The sequence below is a fragment of the Urtica dioica genome, chromosome 6, assembly GCF_054948205.1.
Source record: "Urtica dioica subsp. dioica isolate 48M chromosome 6, U.dioica_male_clone48M_v1_H2, whole genome shotgun sequence".
Classification (NCBI taxonomy): domain Eukaryota; kingdom Viridiplantae; phylum Streptophyta; class Magnoliopsida; order Rosales; family Urticaceae; genus Urtica; species Urtica dioica.
Window position 1 is genome coordinate 39,040,206 of NC_142761.1, and position 21,256 is coordinate 39,061,461.

The window sequence follows — 21,256 nt, forward strand, 5'->3', positions numbered from 1 at the left end:
TCTTCTTGATTCAAAGCCCTAACTCAACTTTCAAAATAAAGCCCTAACCTTTCTCTCTCTACGCACTCAACAATGGCGTCTTCACTGTCTCTCCACCGCACCACCGCGATCGCCACCAGACTCACCAAATCCCTCCGCCTCTTCTCGTCGTCGTCCTTGCCGTCCCACGAGGAAGCCCGAATCGAGAGCCACGAGTACCTCGACCCCAACCCCTTCGTCTCCAGCTGGGTCCCACCTAAGGACCCCATCGAAGCCCATCGGATGCTCCACAGGCTCCGTCTGGACTACAAAAAGCAAGTCAACTCCCTCCGGAAAGTCTTCGCCGCCGAGGTCGAGGTCGCGAGGATCGAGGAGCTCCGTCGCGAAGAGGCACGCAAAGAGGCCGAGAAGCTCGAAGCGAAGGAGAAGAAGAAACTTCTGTCTAAAGACAGGAAGGCCAAGAGACACGAGTACAAGGTCTTCAGGGATGAATTGCGTGTAACACTGGTGCGTCGTTCTTCTCATTTCAATCTCACTCTCGATTTAGGGTTTGGTTTTAGGGTTTTTTTCTCGCTGTGATTTGATGAATTTTCTTTAATTTTGTAAATACTAAGGTGAATTTCGTTTATATTTAAGCTCACTGAAGGAACATCATATCACTATAAAGGTTTCAGAGACTAGTTCCGAGGGTTGTCGAAATTGTGAATTTTCATTTGAGAACTGTGAAAGTTGTAAATACTAAGAGGAATATAATTGATTTATTAATTGAAAAATAGGCTTCTTTTGATGAACACGATGTACAATGCTCGTGCACAAGTTCAGTGAAGAAGATTGATATCACTAAAAGGGTTCAGAGACTAGTTCCGAGGGTTTTCGAAATCATGAATTTTCATTTGAGAACTCTGAAAGTAGTAAATACTAAGAGGAATTTAATTGTTTTTTTTATTTGGGTTGAAAAATAGACTTCTTTTGATGAACATGATGAACAATGCCGGTGTACAAGTTCAGTGAAGAAGCTTGATATCACTAAAAGTTTCAGAGACTAGTTCCTAGGGTTGTCGAATCCGTGAATATTTATTTGTGAACTCCGAAAGTAGTAAATACGAAGAGGAATTAGTCATTTTTTTTTGGTTGAAAAATAGACATTTTTTTTTTATATGAATACGATGAACAATGCTGGTGTACAAGCTCAATGAAGAAGCTTTGATATCTCTTAAAGGTTTAGAGACTAGTTTCGAGGGCTGTCAAAATCGTGAATTTTCATTTGAGAACTATGAAAGTGGTAAATACTAAAAGGGATTTAGTTGATTTTTCTTTTGTCAAAAAATAAACTTCTTTTGGTGAACACGATGAACAATGCCGGTGTACAAGCTTAGTGAAGAAGCTTGACATCAATAAAAGGTCTCAGAGACTAGTTAAGCGGGTTTAAAAAACACATAGATACCAATAACCAAACCAACAAATGTGAGTCTGTCTTATAAAGCGCAATCCATGATGCCTTGGATTGGATAATCAGAATTAACGTCTAGTGGTAACCCAAGCATGTTTGTTAGTTGTTCCGGCCCAGGATTTGCCTTCTTAGTTAAGGGCTTATGGAGCCTAAAAAAGGTGGCTTAATTTCCACCTAAAAGTAGAAGATTGCTTATTTTTTTTAATGAAGCGCATTTCCATTTTGTGAAAACTTAAACAATAAGGAAATTTTATTCAGATTGCTTGACGACGTAGATGCCATTTCTTTTTTACCCAATACAAATGAATAATGATACATTTGTTTGTTTTTATCAAAACTTTTTCAGCTCCCAGTATCTGAAACTAAATTTTCTATGTTTAAGCATTCTGCAAAGATTAGTTTTTTATATATTTATTTATTTGGTCTTTATCATGTGCTATGAGTGTATTCTTGTTGCTGCGCACATGAAAGTATCTACATTCTCGGAGTTAAGGCTCCCTATAAGTCGACATTCTTCGACCATATTTTTTTAGTGCAAGAGGGCTATCTTTTATATTATTTCAAGATATTGTTTATATCTTATTTTAATGGTCTTTCATACTAACTAGTGTAGCCCTGATGTATTTTCTTTGTTTTGTCATTTTCTGAAGGAAAAAGAAAGGGAAGCGAGGCTCGAGTATTGGAAGAAGAGAGAGCAGCGAGTGCAAAAAAAGAAGAAACAGAAGAGCGAACTGATACGCAGGAAAAGTTCCGAGTGGATCGAGCCTCACGAGTTAAACGATAAAGTCCGGAACATTATAAATGAGAAATCCATATGAAGGAGGAGAAGATCTCTAAACTTCATTTTTCCCGGTACCGTTTGATGTCTGTGATTGAAATCACATGCATTGTTTGTAGGTGTCATAAGGAAGTACACCTGAGAAAGAATGGCTTTGAAAGCACTAGAAAGAAGGGACCCAAAATTTGTTTTATTGATATCTTATCTTATGTCATGAAAAGAATAAAAACAAGAGGGGAAAAAAACAGGGCAAGAAAAAGATCAAGCATGAGTCAATTATTGCCTGTGCTGTATAAATTATTTTCATTGATGATGACCTTGATTGTAGGTTTTGGTTCTTCCTCTAGTATGTAATTACTAGGGACCACTTACATGGATAATTTTGAAGAAATGAATTGGACGTTTATCTAAATGTAGGTCTCGCCTGCTTTCAAATGAATAGCATGGTTTGTAAAGTAGTGATCATATTAGTCATAGTAATCATACAAGTAGACAAACAAATTTTCTACATTGCATCTTATGATTGTTTCTTTGGTAAAAAATATATTGTTACGTATTTAACCATGGGTTTTAATTATGAAAATTAAGGTTTAATTATGAAATTGGGATGTTTGAATTTATAATTATAAATTACTATTATTACGAATTTAGGATTTTAATTAGGTAATTAAAATTTAATTATGTTTTTCCAAAACGGTCTCTGGACCTATTTATAAATGTCTATTTCAAAGTAGCCTCAACTAAATCACATAAACATAGTTGAAAATAAATATCAAACGACTAACCATCAGAAATAGTGGAAACATTGACTTTTGTGATAGCGGATATGGTGTGTGGGTAATAACGTGGGATTTCTTAAAAAAATAAAAGAAAACATGAACAAGGATTTTTTTTTTATCCAAATACAAGTTGGGATTTTTCTTTTATGACTGTCCACAGGAAACGAGAATCGTGTCATCTACGTCAAACAATTAAGATACTTTTATGAAAGTGTATAATGAGATCATGATTTTTATCAAGTCAACTCTAGATGCATAGAGTTGGGTCCCAAGTTCTTGTAATATTAACATTCCGCCTACAATTAACTAGACGTTAACGGTTATGTTTGCCAACTAATCCCAGTTTTGGCAAATGTTCTCTTCCAAGTTTCAACTTAAGCAAGCTTATAGTGTCGGGTGATAACTATAATAATAATAATAAAAAAAAAAAAAACAGCTAGTAAAAAAGCGATCAAAGAAAAACTTAAAAGTAGTAAAAAACAAATTCCTATCTCCCTGTCACTAGGATTCATAAATAATCACCAAACGAAGCATAAACACTATCATTTCAACCATTTTCAAGTATCAAAAATAAGAAACGAAGCTAAAGAATTATGATTAATAATATTCCTAAACCATCAAAAAAACCGATACACCTCTACTACTTCGAAAAATATTGGAGTGGGAGAAAGAACCAGCAACTACAAAGAGAGAAACACCAAAGACAGAGAAGAGAGACAGAGAGAAGCAAAGATTCTTAAATCTTCCTATTAAAAAAAAAAAAAAAAAAAAAAAAGCGAAAAACCCATCTACTGCGCTTTGGGCTTCCGTATCCTGACATAAGGCAACAAACCCAGGAAGTGAACGACCTCGGGATTCCATTCGCGCTGCTGGGCCCGGCAGAACATCAAGAAGGTGTTGGCGAAATACGAGTTGAAGCCCATGAGGACGTGCCAGAGGGCGTGGCCCTGAGGGTTGAAGAGCCATCCCGAGATTCCGGCGCAGAGGAATCGGTCGGAGAGCCAGCAGAGACTGGCGGCGATGATGGTGGCCAGGTAGAGCTTCGCGAGCCACTTGGCGCTCGGGTCCTTCGTGTGGATGTAGTACTTGTACATCCGGGGGATGCACAGAAGGCACAGAACCGCGTAGTGGACTTTGAACCCGATGTCGAACCGCACCAGAGAGTGGAACACGGCGAACGCGGCTCCGTACAGGAACAGGAATGTCGGCATCGTGCTCCGGTAATGCCAGTCCGGCGAGTACAGAATGTATATGTATAGCAGCATCTCCCACACCATCGGCGTCTCGTCTCCTTGCTGTTGCCTGAAAATTATATACATATACATATATATACATATTAAAATCGAATTGGTGACCAACAATTTATTATTACACAAATCTATGTAAACTTGTTTAAACCTCTATAGATGATTTGGACCATAACATACCGTAAAGCTTATTCTATACACAAGAAATATGAGGTCACGGCATAGATGCAGATTAAATTAATTTTTTTTTTTTAATCCCTTTTTGCTAGATAGATTATTTAGGTGACAGTTCATCGCTAAATGCTTTTTAGCTAGCCGGGGTTTGAAGGATTGAGCAATTATTTACTAAGCAGCAGGTAAATAAACAAGAAAGGACTCTTTACACGAGCTAATAAAATCCATACGTACATAAAACGTGGAAATTTAAATATATTTATATTCATTTTAAATACAAAGAAAATATGAGGCCATAGTGATACAATTGTTAGGCTGACTTGAGAATCTTGGAAAACAAAACCGCGGCATAGTTGCAGATGAAAAATCCCTTTTGCTAGATAGCTTAAAAACATCATTGTCCAATTAAATATATATAAAAAAAGAAAAATAAAAAACCACTATGCTTTTTAACTAGCCGTGGTTTTACAGATTGACCAATTATTTATTACAAAAGCAGGAAAGTTTGAAATCCCCTAATTTCATTCACAAAACAAGAAAGGACTATTTACACGAACTACATCATCAATCTCATATTGTATACACTAGTACATAAGCATATAAAATATTTCATAAAGCAGAAGAGACACTTTTGGCACATTCATTATAATTCAAGTATTTGAATATCGAAAAAAAAAAAAAAAAAAAAAACTACTTACATGCGTTGCAATGTGGCGTGGTACACCATACTCCCAATCGCAAGAATCATGTTGGAAATGTGGAGGACACTAAACCTCTTCTCGAAACGCTGTCTCAAGGCATTTACAAGGCCAAAGAGCGCCAAGACAATACACGGGACATTCGACAATGTGTTGAAAAACTCGGCAATGTAAGAAGACCGAGCATAGTTCGTTTCGCACCAATCTGTGGTCGTCACCGGACCCCAGAAGCTAGAAACCGAGTCTCCCATTTCCAATTTAATTTATGAAATTCAACGCTTGTTCTTTTTCACGCAGAATACAATTAATCTTCACAAAACCTGAAAATACGCATTGGTAAAAATCGGAAAAAAAAAGAGAAGAGAATGAAATCTTGAAATTCTACTTCTGACCTCCATTTTGTCAACACATCATTAAAGAACGTGACATCAGTTGAAGTTTGTCTACAAGAACTCTAATTTCCTTATTAATTTATCAGCTCATCCAACATCAAATAATTGTGTAATTATTAGAATTAAAAATACACAGATTCTTATTTTTCCAACAGATAAAGATCAAGGAACTATTCTTTCTTCTTCTTGTTTATAGATTTCTACTCTAGAGTCCACCCAAGTTATTAATTTTTTATATGTAACAATAACCGAATCAAAATGCCACTCAAAATCATCTATGAACCTAAAACCACTAAAATAATCAGAGACAAGTTTTACTTTCTGTTTATGCTTAAATAATCATTTCGATTACTTCTCAATGAAGAGAAACGATTTCACGCAACACAGTTCAAAACCTAACCTTAACTAATTTCACAACTAATTCCATTTCAGGGAACGGATAAAACCGAATTCCTAAAACTACAAAATATTCAGGCCATAAGAAAGAAAAAGCAAAAAAATGAAGCAATCGAATCACGAAATAAAAAGTACACGATATATTCTCAGGCGGAACCATGAAACCAAAAATCAAATGGAAATATTGAAATCGAACCTTTACCATTGAGGTAGAGATGGGATCTATGGATATTTCTTCTCTCTGCTTGTACTCTTAGGTTTTTCTTTTATAATTTTTATTTACTCTTCTTTCGTTTAGAGAGAGAGAGTGAGGAATATCAGAAGAGAGAGAAGCAAAGAGAGGAAGGCCCATAATAATATTAAATAATAAATAAATAAAAGACATACAAAATAAAAAATTTGGGGGCGCGTGGAGAGAAGAACCGCGCGTGGTTGAGCTCCGCGTGACGTCAACAGATCGTGTTCGCCGTCGGATTGAATTCAACCGACGGACCGTGATTGGGCAGAGGTTCTTTATAGGCTGCTTCGATACGGAATGGGTTTCGCTTAGATGCGCGTGTGCATACCGCGTATAGGGCGCGTGCGTAAACGCTCGAGATTTGACGAGTAGTGGAGAGCCAGTATTTTAGCTCCAAGAGATGTGGGCCCAAGTGCGTGTGTGTATGTTTATTTTTATTATTCTGCTAATTAGAATTCTTAAAAATTGTTTAGAGCTATCTTAAGTGCATAAAATATTATCGCTAGCACCTTTTCTAAAAATCGTTAGATGGTCGACATATTCATTTGACGTAAGCTTTTTATTTGTATTTTTTTGTATATAATTATTTAAAGGGTTCCGACATGTCGTACTTTAGTCACTACTACCTTGTTTTGTACATGTCGTACTTTTAGCCTGACACGTTAATTGTTTTTAATTAACGTCATTGAGAAATTAACAAATTATCCCATACTGTGATTTATAAGTCCATTATTTTACAACAACTTAAGTAAATATTATATAACTTTGATTTGAATACTCATTGGTATTTGAAAAGTATTATATATTCACTTTTTTTTTAATAATAATTGGAGATTTTCCATTAAAAAAATGTATAATATTCAATAGTACAAACATCTTATATCTTATAACAATTAAGAATGAGAGCTCAAGACAATAGTCATTTAAAACTACAATCGGATGAACTCACATCGTGTGTGGACCCCAGACGAACAGAAAATAGATCATACTAACTTTTTAGTGCATGTACCACCAAAATACCAAAGAAAAAATCGAATTCTTAACGTGAAAAAAAAAAGACTAAATCTACTGCGAGACAAAAAAAATAACCATAGTATAGTGGACAATACATCAAAAACCGGAAAACCTAAAAGCTTAAGGTAAACTAGTCTAAACATAATAGATCATATTAACTTTTTTAGTGCATGTACCACCAAAATACCAAAGAAAAAATCAAATTCCTAACCTGATAGAAGATTAAATCTTCTGCGGGACAAAAAATAACCATAGTATAGTGGACAATATATCAAAAATAACCACCAAAGATGGACGAGGCTTCCCCTAGGTTGGAGTCACGCCACTGGCAGCTTTCTCACCCCAGAGGGAGTGGTGACCAAGCACAGAGGAGGGAGGAATTGAAACCCTAACTCTATTTTTTTCTTGAGAAAGTAATCAAATGTGATTTTTTTGGGAGAGCACGCATTATTTATTTAAAGCTTTCCAACAAAAGACACTACCAACTAAAAACATGATAAATCGTGACGTTCCAATATATATATATATATATATATATATATATATATATATATATATATATATATATATATATATATATATATATACTAGTCTGAAACACGTGCTTCGCACGTGGTGTTTGTAATTGTAATCAGTAAATAATTAAAATATGCTCATGAAAAGAGAAGGTCAAATGAATCTTTTAGCTTCTTACCAAGGTCCAACATTTCTCTGTTCTTGTGACCATGATCATTCCCAAGAGCAGTTTTTTTTTAAAAAGGACAATAAACTAACCCAAAAATACATACATTTTTTGGTCCAGTGGCTATCTAGCCATATGAAACGTTAGAAATTGTGAAATAGCAAACGTTTCGTTAATTTTTTGTAAATAGCCAGGTAAATCTATTTACGCTATAAAAATAACAAAAAACGGAGCGTAAATTTCTAGTAAATATGGTTATTTACGAAATATTTACAACAGTTTTTGGCTATTTACGAAAAATTTACAAAACGTTGGCTAAAACACAAACGCTTATGTTTATGTGGCTTATATCCCTAAATTTCTGTATATTTTTTTCATCACTCTATTATGTGTCTCTTTCTTGATAAGAGCTACAAAACTGTAAACATTTGATTGAATAAATTTACAAATGAGATTCATAAGGAAAGCTTTAATTTTAGGTCAAATATCCCATTCAATATATCCAATATATTTATTGTTTAATTGGAATAGAGACAATCACACATATTTGTTTGAACATGAAGTAGAGACAATTAATAATGGACACGTGTGCGTTGTAATGAACAGAGAGAGAGAGAGAGAGAGAGAGAGAGAGAGAGAGAGAGAGAGAGAGATGAGGTGAGGTGGCATGATATTATTGACTAAGAATAAGATGAATAGTCTATGAATAATAATTTTGCATTGTGGCTTATTATATTATATAGATATATATATATTATATAAAGAGATGATAGAAACGAGATAGAGAAACTTGAGAAATTCTACGGATTAAGAGACAAGATTTAAATATTATATTAGATTTTATCGATATTAAGATTACTATTTTTACACATGAGAAAATATAATTATAATCTTTAGGTTTAAAACACCTCTCCTTATTTTATAATATTTTTAGTGATTTCGATTTTTTTTAATTTTTTGAACTCTATGGATATTTTTTTTTATGTGTTTTTTGTTTTATTTATTTATTTCTTTTGCTATACTTTTTTGTAACTACGTAACTATTTTCATTATACCATATAACGACAATTGTTGGAGGACCACCTACCCATAAATAGTTTAAACTTTAGACTTCAAAATTCCATTAAAAGCAATCCAATATATTTAAATTAAAAATTTATCAAACCCCTTGTTTATATATCTTTCTTTTGTAATTAATAGAAAAAAAAGATTATTACTTTATACAACACAGTTACTGCTAGTGAGGCTGTTGGACCTCTTGAAATAATCCTCACTACATATTTTATAATTCATCAATAGTAATTTTTAATGGTATGCCTCTCTAATATTGTCTTTACCAAAAAAAAAAAAAAAAAAACCCCAACTCAATACAAGGACTGAAATGAAAGGTATGTTTCCTAACTACCTCAGAACTTAAGTTTGTTCAACTTTATTCTTCTTTTAGAAATACAACCCCCACCCCCCCCCCCCCCCCCCCCCCCCCCTTTTTTTTTTTTTTTTTTTTTTGTAAAGTTTACAGTTAATGTTGCATTGTGGCCCTGATTGTGGCTGTATGTTGTTTTGGTTCAATTCTGTCAAATGAGTCGGCTATTATTCTAATCTCACCCAACACCAAAACATTAATTGAGTTGGCTTTGTTTAAAATCGACTCCTTATCAGTATTGTCAATCTAAGCCTTTCCGCCAATTTATTGATAAAATAGTAATATGATTTTTTTGGGTGATATCAGTATTTAGATAAATGTCCTAATAAAGAAACTAACATAAAAAAGTTATTTAAATTAAAGGGATTATTCCTAAACTATGACCTCCTCAATACTTTAGGATCAAAATCCAATAAGTCAAAATCAATCCAAAGTATGACTTCTATATATGTGTAAATACATAAATACCCTTAATGAAATATCTTTCTATTTTCTTTTGTATTTAATTTTGTTATTTATTTAATGGTCACAAAAGCAAAGTTAGATACCATTTTTCGTTTGGTATGTGAAGTTAAATTTTTTTTTTGGAAAAGTTGAAAATCTGAAGAAAAAAAAAAAAAAAAGTGTGAAAAATTTGGAAATTCGTTTGAAGATTTATTGACATGAATGTCAATAAATCTTCAAACGATTCTGTAAAATTCTTTGAAGATTTATTGACATCGTTATCAATAAATTTTATCATGTCAATAAATATTCAACAGACCAAATTCTTTGAAGATTTATTGACATCCAGAAATTTTATTGACATCGATGTCAATAAATCTTCAAAGAAGTTTCCAGAATCGTTTGGAGATTTGTTGACATTGATGTCAATAAAAAGACAAAATGTCAATAAATCTTCAAAGGAATTTTCAGATTCTTAAAACCAATTTCTTTTTTTTTTTTCCTCAAATTATTAGATATATAAGAGACTTTGGAGGGGGTGGAATCGTGAAACACGTTGATATGGACATAAATCGCTCTCTCTTTTTCTCTTCGCCTCCACGTTAATTCCTCCTTCTCTTCTTCTTGTTCTTGTTCTTGTTCTTCATCTCCACCCAAAATGACAAAGAAACATCAAAACCCAAACCTAAACTCAAACCCTAAAGTTGAAGCCATGACAAATAAATCTAAATCATCACCGGTAAATGGAGAGATGTTCAAAACGGGATTGATTTCGAATGTGTAGTTTTTTATTTTCGTTTGGTTTGCTTGAATCTTTTTTTTTTTTTTTTCCAGATTTTTCAGGTTTTCAAAAAAAAAAAAAAATCGTAATGTTGACAATGTCAATAAATCAAGTAGATTATTGACGATCATGTAAATAAACTAGACAGACGAAATATAAAAGAAAAAAAATATTTGATCGAGGGTAGTTTTGTACCAACAAATATAAGTAAATCATATTTTTGGAATAATTTTGACTTATTGGATTTTGATCCAAAAGTATTGAGGAGGTCATAGTTTAGGAATAATCCCTAAATTAAATGAAGACGTTTATGGGCAATTTGAGCATTTGCACTCATTCGTTGTCTATCAGCAATGCGCACACAACTTAGCTAGCCAAAATTAAGACAGCCCGAAATAATACATTAAAATTAGTGTACCTAAATCTGAAAGAAACTCCATAAATAACATTGAAATTTGGTGATTTTATTATCATAGAAACGCATACACAACATATGTAAAAAAATAAAAATAAAAACAAAGCAAAATACAATCGCAAAATTACCATCTGATCAGAGATTCAGAGACTGTTTGGGAGTGATGACGGATCTTTATATAGTAACAAAACTTTATAAATTCCTATGAGAAATTAAGGTTATGGCATAACGTTTTCCAGAAATTTTTTTTTTTTTTTTGGTGACGATTGATGCATACGTGTTTTCTTAATTAGTAAAGGGTTATTTCCTTTGCAAATGTCAAAAAGACTTTTCATAGATTTTTCAACGCATGTTCAATTGTAAAAATGGAATATCATAGTGAAATTCAAGGACAAAATACACTCAGTATTGTTCTCCACCGTGAAAACCAACTTCGTTTGTGAAAATTTATTCTAGATTATGAAAGTAAAAGCTTGTCGTGGCGAATTTGATACTTTATCGTCATTCTTCATTTTTCATTTGTGATTCAATAATTGATCTCATAGTGAATTTGTGCATTTATTTTAAGAGTTAGACTAGGTTTTCTATCGCTTAATAATGATTTTAAAATCCCAAATATGACTCCGCGAATTTCACTCTCGCTTTATTATTATTCTATGATTGATTCAATTCATTCTTTGTGTTATACTTTTGTTAAATGCATTATTTATTGATTATACTTTAAAAAAAAATTAATTGTGGATTAAAAAGCATGAACATAAATTGGGAACTTATTTTGAGACTGTATGTTGATATTGATGGCCATGAATTCGTCAAATAGTTACCATTAATTTGGTTTGAGAAATTTGATTAATTAGACCCACTAACATATCGGATTGCTAAAAAATGAGTTATGTTGCTAGACATAATTTAGACAACAAGATATAAGCATGAAACTAATTATTTTTAGAAACTTTGCCTTATGAAAAGACAATAATATTTCTTAAGCGAATTTAACCTCATCGTGTTGTATACAATCGAGCCTTATATAGGGCATAAGTTGAGATGGTCGATTATTAGCTGGAGAGTCATCTTTTCATACGTTCAGAAAGCTCGAAATAACTCACATTTTTTTAAGGCTCGACCTCTATGAGATTAAAATGCTTCGCCAACTCACTTGTCGAAACTACTACTCTCGTCTCAAAAAGGTTTAGGCAGTGACAACTTGCTTGTACTCGGCCAGCCCCATATGAGGTCCGAGGTCACAAATGCCTTGAAGCCGTTGTTCCCGAGCTTGTGGCTGAGAGGTCTAATTAATTTTTTTTTAGCAAGAAATGGGATTTAAGGGGCGTGGTAGACCATCAAAATAAAACCCACCAAAACTCGGTATATATATGAAAAATTAGACAAATATAAGTTTAATCCATTTTCATACTAATATGCTCATATCTTAATTTTAAGCTCTATTTTTATTAATATTTCTCTCTTTTACCTCTCATACATTTTCAAACATTCAATAATCGTATTTAAAATTTATTTTCGATTAAAAAGGTGATTTCGATTTTCAATTTTTTTACACATGTTGAATAACAACTATGAAACTATTTGAATTTCATCGGAAGGCAATTTGGATTTCGTTGGAATTTGGTTATTCTTTTGTGGGCATAAAAAGATGACATATTTTTGCTTGAATTCCGATGAAATTCAATGATTTCTTAAATATTTTACTGCTTGCATGAAAAATATTTGAAGGTATGAAGAAAAATAAACAAATTTTAGTATGAAAATGGAATTTAAATGTGAATATTTGAAGTGAAAATATTGCAGCCTGCATTATTTATATGAATTAAAATGGAGCTTTTATTTAAGCAATGTCTAAATATGAACTCGGGGGTTGTCATCTTTCAATATCTATATATCATTTCTAGTGAAAATATGCTTGTTAAAATTAGGGAAATGATCGAGTAAATGTGGACAAATTTTATTTTTTCTATAAAAAATAAAAGACACATCTATAATTACTTTGTTACAATATTGTCACAAAATTGAATATTGGTTTGTGACAACAATATCACAAATGATCATAAATATTTATTTTATGTTTATAAAAAAATGTGTCAAAATTTAATCATAGATATATCCATCTTTCATAAATCACGGAATGTAGTTTCCAATTTCCAATCAATGACTGTAGATCTTGTCAACTATTAATTGGTGACTCATTCTTCGTAGGCCACAAATGGACGAATTTGATATACGTATTTTATTGTTGATTTTTGCTGAAATTAATTTTGACAAATGTCATTTTTCGGGGAAGATTTTGGTGTCGTTTTCACCACATTTATTTATGTTTTATATAATTTTTTATTTTTAAATAGCACAAAATAGTAAAAAAAAAATTATATAGAAAATTTTAAACATAAAAAAATAAAAAAGCTACCGTTTACAACATAAGAAAATGTTATTTTCGTAATAAAATATTTAAACATGCTACTTTCGCGATACAATATAAAAAAAAAATGGATAGCAATTTCCATTTAAAAGTATATATTGAACTTTGCAAGTAGGCCTGACCGAATCTCTACAGGAACAAACTTCTTATGGGCTTAGGACAAACTTCTTATGGGCTTTGGACAAACTTACCAAATTGTTTAAAATATTGGGCTTTTATGCTTAGACAAGTTAGACAATTAGCCACTTTAAATCTAATTGATAAAACTACCTTCATAAATAAATGAGCTCTAAAAATAACTTTGCGAAAGAAAGGATAATTTCTAGTTTAAAAAAATGTTGTTTCTAAAATTCTTTTTCAGAATAAGATTAACTTTGAAAGTAAGTACAGTTAACTTAGGAAACTTATATAGTTAACTTAGAAAATTCATATAATTATATTTGGAAGTCAAACTTTAGTTGAAATCATTATGAGCTTATATGATATATCGTGTGAATTTTGAGTAATAACAGTGAGAATATTGAGTATTACGTAGAAGAAAAGTGTGATGTTAAAAGAAGTGGTGTAAGGGCAGTTTAGAAAGAAGGTAATCATATATTTTATCTAGTTTGCGACATTGTTTTTTCAAGAATCAATAATTATGTTAGACTTCTTATCTTCTATGTGGGTAATGACAGCCAAAAAAGTGAAATTATTTCTTTCAACATGTTTGTTGGCGATCAGTATTTTCCTTGGGTTTTATGTTTCCCCTATAACCTTGCCTCCATCATTAATAATGTAATTAGCATTGAAGCTATGTAGGTACTGTTTTGTGATTTGTGATGTCTCTTATTGCAGACAAATTATGTGACAAGATATATTATGCTAATTTGATGCACATAAGTAGAAATAAGGAAGAGTAGAGACAAGAGATTAGTAATTTAGTTCGGCCAACGATGTCTACGTCTGGAAGAATGATACTTCCGGTGGAACAAAAATTCACTAGTCAAACGGTAAAAATAATACACAATGATTTTAGCTAAACGAGCAATTTCTAAGTGCCATTTTTTTCTTAGAGTCTCCATGAATTTTAGCTTAGACTCTTTTTGAATCCGAGATTCCTTCACTTTCACTAAAATCACTCACCAATTGTTTGATCAACGTTTATAATTGCATGTAATATTTACAAAATCATAAAACAGAAATCCTATCGTGTCACTCGTAAAAGAAGCGGAGGTATACAAATATAAACATGAAGAGTGTATCGGCGAAATTGGGTTTATGTGACACTATTTGGGTCTCAAAAACCATGCATTAAATTTTTTATTTTGACAATACGTTAGTTTTCCTCTTTTTTTTTTTTTTTTTAATTAAGATTAGAGATAGTCAGCTGGGACGGAGCCTAAGTTAAAAGGACTAATGTGTACTATAAAAAATTAAGAGGGGTTAATTTGAAAATTTGTAAGGTAAAATGAAAAAAATTATTTTTAAATGGGAAAAAAATATAAAATAAATTTGAGGGACCCCCCTTGTACGCAGGGCCAATATGTGGGCATCGAACGTGGGAAGGAAAAATATATGGATAAGTGTGTAGTGTTTGAGATATGTACAAAGTAAAATGTAATGCTTGAGAATATATATGTCACTATCCAACAACTTTTATCTATCGTATCGTTTTAAAATAAAAAGGCCCAGTAGTACGTAATACGTTTTCTCAGCAATAGAAATTGGAAAATAATTCTCGTAAAAGGTTTTAATGAAAGAATTGACCTCCTGACCCAATCCATAAAAGTTAACAAAGATTAGAAAGCTGTTAAAAATGTTCTCTATATATGCCATGTATGTATATATATATTGGATAATAAAGCCAAGTTGTCTCTTTTATTTATTTATTTATCACTAAAATTCGTCTAGTCGAAAGTCGATCATTGAATGGCCTAAATTCGTCAACAGGAAATATGAGGATTGTTGAATTAAGATAATGATATTAACCATAATAATTGATAATATAGCACTATATATATATATAGTTGCCGACAGTGTTTTGAGGAGGGAAAAAGCAAATGGCTTCATTAGTGTCCAAATCTGCCTGTTTCCCACTTCTAAAAACTAAGCCTCATATTTTTATTTCGATTAGACTCGTGTCACTCTCATCACATGCAAATGCAATACGCAAAACCATTTATCTTTTTTCGCATGTATGATCTAATATACACACACACATATATATATTATAGAAATGTTTAGTATAATACTACTAGATCCCATTACACCATCGTGTTTAATTCCACGTATTGGTAGAATAGTAGTAATAAACGTTAAATGTTATTCTGATTTTATATTTAGTACAAAGCCAGGATTCCTTAATAGAGATACTTTTTTTCTTCTGAAATTTACAAATTTAGTTTGCAGTAAAATATTTCGCGGATAAATGTACTTCTGCTCTACGATATATATATATATATATATAGTAAATTCCACCGTTCTTTTGATATACCGTATATTTAATTTTTTTTTTTATTCTAATGTAGGAATAAAAAAAGATCCAAAGAGAGAACATGATCCAAGAATTTGCTTTCGAATGGATTTTACATCTCTCTCTCTCTCTCTCTCTCTCTCTCTCTGTGTGAAACCTTGACTCACTTAATTATTGATGTCTAATTTTTCTGTTTGACGTTGGTTATAACTTATAAGTTGCAAAATGAACTTCACACTATTTTCCTCTTAACCCAAGTGACTAAATTCGGTCTCACCTCATATTTAGATTTGGAGATCAAATAATTAAATTCATAAAAAAAAGAGGACAAAATACATACACACACATGTTTCTCTGGAGAAAAACCAGAAAAAGTATACACATATACCTAACGGATTCCCGATTCAACACGTTATTTTGAGATTTCCATGACGTATTTATTTATCACATTAATATGGTTGCATATGGTGGGACCCACAAGCTTAACATAAACAAGGCCCATGTAATACTCGAGCTTAATCTTGGTAGGACTTGACAGTATATCTGTATATTTGTCGACATAGCAAATGTTCATTTGCACATATCTTATGGCTAAACGTACTCTTTTTTTTCATACAAAAGAGTACATGTCTAAGCGAAGTACTAGAAAAAGAAACAACTAAGTCCATTCCATTGTTTGGAGAGAGAGAGAGAGAGAGAGAGGCGTTTAATATTATCTTGGTGTTCATTTATAATATTTTGGCGTTATGTTTCTTGAAGTCGGATGCGAAATATTTTATAATTATGTATCAATATTTATTTATTTATTTTTTACTTCTGAATAATTATGAATCAATATCTTGAATGGGTAATTTCTGTAATTTAAAAGAGTACTCTCTTATTAATTCAGAAAAAAAAAAATGGAAGTAGTCGAAAGCGACTAAAACATGAATATGCAATTTAAAGACATTAATGTGCTCAATTTCTTTTCTTTTCTTTTTTTTAGGATTTTATGCACACTCATTATTAATTACATGGAAAATGTATGCGCAGTTAACTTTTTCAACTGAAATGATATGTATCTGAAGATTTAATATTTAATTGCAATTATAAGTACTTGATTTATGTTACACTTAAAAATGACTCAATAACCCTATTAAATTCAAGTGTTTTGATTAGATTATCCAGCTAGAGCTATTATTGCTTTGAAAATATATTGCACAGCTTTAAAAATCTAATAAAGCCTATTGAATGGGCCTTATTTAGAAGTTTGATATTATAACTAAAAGTGAAGTTAGTTAGCAGACAGAACTAAGTGAATTGATAATATAGGAAATAAATATGTAAACATGAATCATATCAGCTTGAAACTTTAGCTATAGCCAGATATAAAAAATAGGTTTCATGTTTGAGTCACCCATCAAACAAAATTACCTAATTAATAATACCCATCCACATCCAGCTTGAAATAATTTTCTTACATTTTACTGCTTTCTTATTTATTATAATATCAGTAATAATTTTGCTTGATCGTAGCACTTTTAATTCAGTTTTTTTTACTTTTATTTTATTTTAATTATCAGAAAAGGAGAAAGGTGAATTGTGCTATATTATGCGTGTATTGATATGTGTATGTGGACTCATTTAAAATATGGGACCCGCTCATTTATAATTTTGCGTGTGAAATGCATTAATACTAATAGGCAATGAGGTTTGACTTATTTTATTAATTCTAAGGCTAACTGTTGACTGAAAGTATGTGAAGTGCAATCACAATATGTGCAAGCAGTACACGTTTTGCAGTTCTTACTCGACAACTTCACATTTTCTTTGCTTTTAAGATATTTAATTAATATATATAGTTGAACATTCTAATATACTTACAAATATTCCAATAAAAAATTATATACTTACGAATATATATTGACAATGCATATAAGTCTAATATTCAAAAAGCTAATGTATGATCGAAGCTCGAGGATTGATTCGAAATCGTCTCAAGGCTTTGATACTACTGTTTGAAATTCCAATAATCTGCAACACAACCACAATTGCATTCATGGATTTCTTACTTATTGTAAAAATCAATTACGTAATATAACCTCAAATATCTTACTTATAAAAAATAATTACCTCCTATAGCTTATTTTAAAAATAAATACAACTTATAACCTCAATAATAGTTTTTCTAATCGATTTATTTCATTGAATAATTAAAATAGTTATCAATTTACAATGTTACAAATTTACAGTTAGTCTTCCCTAAAGAAATTTCCTTGCTTCATAATACACACAAACATAATACTAATCACAAGCACAAACAGAACACCAAGAATTAATTTATGAAGTTCGGTCGAACTATGCCTAATCCTCTAGAATTACGTGAAAGAATTAATTTAGATGCACTGTGATCAGTAAATGTCAGTCTCTTCTTCCCCTTCAATCACGCGCAAGGGAGAATCGAATTCTTCCAAGGAACAAGAACACAAGAGCATGAAGAACTTCTCCGAGATAACTTTCCCAATATCACATTCTTTCTCGCTCAATCTTGTTCTTTCTTTAATCAACTAATTAACTCTAGTGTCTAATTAACTATAGACGTTTACAGAACTGTTAACCGTAGTTAGTTTACAACGACTTTAACGGTAATAATTACTCTTGATTTAATTTAAGTGATTCAAGACATACATACAAGCAAATGAATTTAATGAAACTATCTAATTTGACTTGCATTAATTACCTCCCGTGTGAGGTCTTAAAATATGTGAGTGCAAATCTTACAAATGTAAATTTCTACAATAATGTGAAGTTTAAAGATATAATGTAACATGATTTGACTTGATGAGTTTGGTCTATTTTAGACTTATAAACAGTAATATATATATATATATATATACATAATATATATATACATATATGTATATTAATTTAAGGGTAAATGTAGCCTGGCCTCCTATAAAAAAATTAATATCTAAATTAAAGTATCAAATTGAAAGGAGTTAAGCTCAATTGCTAAAATTCTAGAACCCTTAAACATACTCTTGCCATATGAATCGGATCAATCAAGTTTCTTATTAGACGCCAACGGTCGAATTTTCATTGGAAGAGGTCTATACCTTGACATAAAAAAAGTACTATTGCAATGACAATCCAAATAGAATTAAAATGTTTGTTTGGGAACACCGTCAAAATTTTAGAGTTTCGAAATCTTGTCTGATGACTGTGTTACCCCAAATTTAGATCCTCCACCGAGTCGAGTCCGTCCGCCGCCATTGCTGGCTATAGTAGAATTGGAGGCGTTGAGATCATTCTTGAGTTTGGTTCCATTGGTGGTGCTTAATATTTTTTTTTGTGCATGTTCATTACTTTTGTGGTATTTTGTTTTGGATTAGGGACGGGCTAGCCGTTGTCCATCTTCCCACTCAGCAAATTCTATTAGACTTTTGTCTATACAGCCTGAAGACTTGTTGTACAGTCCGTCATCTCATCATTTATATTTCTGTTTATTTCTCTGGAGTTATAATTCTCTTCATAATTTATTTTGTGCTCTTTTACTGAACAATCTTAGTTATTATGTAGGAGTTTATTTACGTTGCGAATTTTCTGTATCTATCATTTATCAATATCATTAATAATACAGATTTTGTTCTAAAAAAATGCATAACCTATTTGTAATATAAAAAATAAATCTCATAAAATACAATAAAATAATATTATATAGCTTCAAAAATTGAATATCAAATATCAGTCAAAATAGCTATATATATATATATGTTAATGTTTTAAAAAAAATTGTACTTTGCTACGGGACAAAAAATACCATAAATCAACGAAATATCTATGCATCAATAGTCAACAATAGTCAATAATGATAATACTTTTTTTCCTGGTTTGATATACGATTGAAAAAAGAAACACTTTTTAATATCAACTCTCTGTATCTATTCACATCTTAAGAAATAACAGATTTTAAAATTGAAAAAAAAGAGTAATTAGAAAAGAAAAAAAAAAGATTTAAGAGTCCCACGTTGAATTAAACGGTAAAGAACAAACCGCCACAAAACCACGACCGTCATTGGACACGGAATCGCGTGTACTATGTGGGCCAACCCATGTGATCAAAATGCTTGACTGATCTTCTCATTCTCACACAGACACAGAATATAAACTAAAGTAAGCCATACAAAACCGAACCTTCCTCTTCAGTGTCTCCACTTTCTTCCTCTCTCCCAGTGAACGACTTTATCACTATTTTATTATATAATTTATGAATTTATTTGTTTTCCAACTGTAACGAAGAGGACGCTCTCAATTTTCGTGGGTCCGAGAACAACCCATTTGGTGGGATCCACGTCTCTGTACTGTTGCATGTGAATTTTACGTTCTACGTAAATATTATGTATGAAATTTGATAAGACGTTATCTAGAGTTTTTTTTTTTTTTTTTTTTACTTCGTTTGGGTTGCGTTGTGAGATAAGAGATTGCTTCTACTTTCTATCTCTACGTTTGTCTTATGTGGACTTCTGTATTGCTCTCACCCAAGTACAGTGCAGCTCAGTTTATTAAATAAATAAAGTAATAAACTGGTAAGACAGAATATCTAGAAGCTAGTGATATTTTTTTGTCGCCACGTCTCTTAACCCAGTTAAATGGTGTCATAATTTTGTTTTTTTTATAATAGCCATATTGATTATCAGAGATTATGTCTCTTGCTTAATTACTATATATTACTTGAGTTTATATTTTTAATTCAAGAAAAAAAATCAAAATATTGTCTATAATTTATTTTATAAAAGCTAATAGTTTTTTTTTTAATATTAGAGAAAAGCAAATAGTTTAAACCGTGTACACGAAAAATAGTGTTATTTGACAGAGTGCTTTTCTGAAATAAAGTTAAGAAGAAACAATCAAATCAATTAAATGATATACTAAAATTTCTATGGTTTAATTTCGTGGGGAGGAATAAGACAAAACTAAAATAGATCCTGAATCCAACGCGTGGTGTTATCTCGTGTTTTTTTTTAATATTATTTAATCCTTATACAAGAGACAGATAATTTCAGCAAAAAAATTAAAATAAAATACTAAAATTAGCTCCAAACAGCGTTAAAACTGAATATTAATCTGCAATCAAACTAGATATGCAATAAAACTAGCTATGCATCAAATCCGGCTTAGTAATATATAAATAAAGAATAAATTTTCAGTCTAATTTTTAAAACAAAGAAAATGAATGATTTTTTGTCCACCCCATGATAGCAACACTTGCTCGGAAGTTCATTAAGTGGGTGCCGGATTGAAAAGGAAAATAAAAATATCTATTGGTATATAATTTTTTTTTTCTAAAGGGCCCATCAAAATCAAAATGATATATTGATAAAAGACAAATACTTAGATTACAAAAATAGCGCAAAGAAAATTAAAAAACTTCTACAGAAAAAAAAAATGAAAAGTGGATCGCAAACAATCATAAGTACAACAAAATAACATGTGTTACCCGT

General features: G+C 31.5%; 2 protein-coding genes across 3 annotated transcripts; one reads left to right on the plus strand and one right to left on the minus strand.

Moving 5' to 3' along the window:
• Nucleotides 1–2,534, plus strand: LOC149394022 (uncharacterized). The gene is made up of 2 exons (XM_089617845.1): nt 1–486; nt 2,080–2,534. Exons 1-2 carry the CDS (start codon nt 73–75, stop codon nt 2,245–2,247), a joined length of 582 nt encoding a protein of 193 aa, XP_089473971.1. The 5' UTR covers nt 1–72; the 3' UTR covers nt 2,248–2,534.
• A 967-nt stretch (nt 2,535–3,501) lies between these two features.
• On the minus strand, nt 3,502–6,251 carry ATCES1 (Alkaline phytoceramidase (aPHC)). Of its 2 annotated transcripts, none has more exons than XM_089618357.1 (3): nt 6,096–6,251; nt 5,106–5,425; nt 3,502–4,288 (listed from the first exon to the last, which is right to left on the minus strand). In XM_089618357.1, exons 2-3 carry the CDS (start codon nt 5,354–5,356, stop codon nt 3,775–3,777), a joined length of 765 nt encoding a protein of 254 aa, XP_089474483.1. In that variant the 5' UTR covers nt 5,357–5,425; nt 6,096–6,251; the 3' UTR covers nt 3,502–3,774. The 2 variants fall into 2 exon arrangements, with proteins under 2 accessions (XP_089474483.1, XP_089474484.1); XM_089618358.1 differs by having other exon boundaries at nt 6,090–6,247.
• Nucleotides 6,252–21,256: the final 15,005 nt, after the last annotated feature.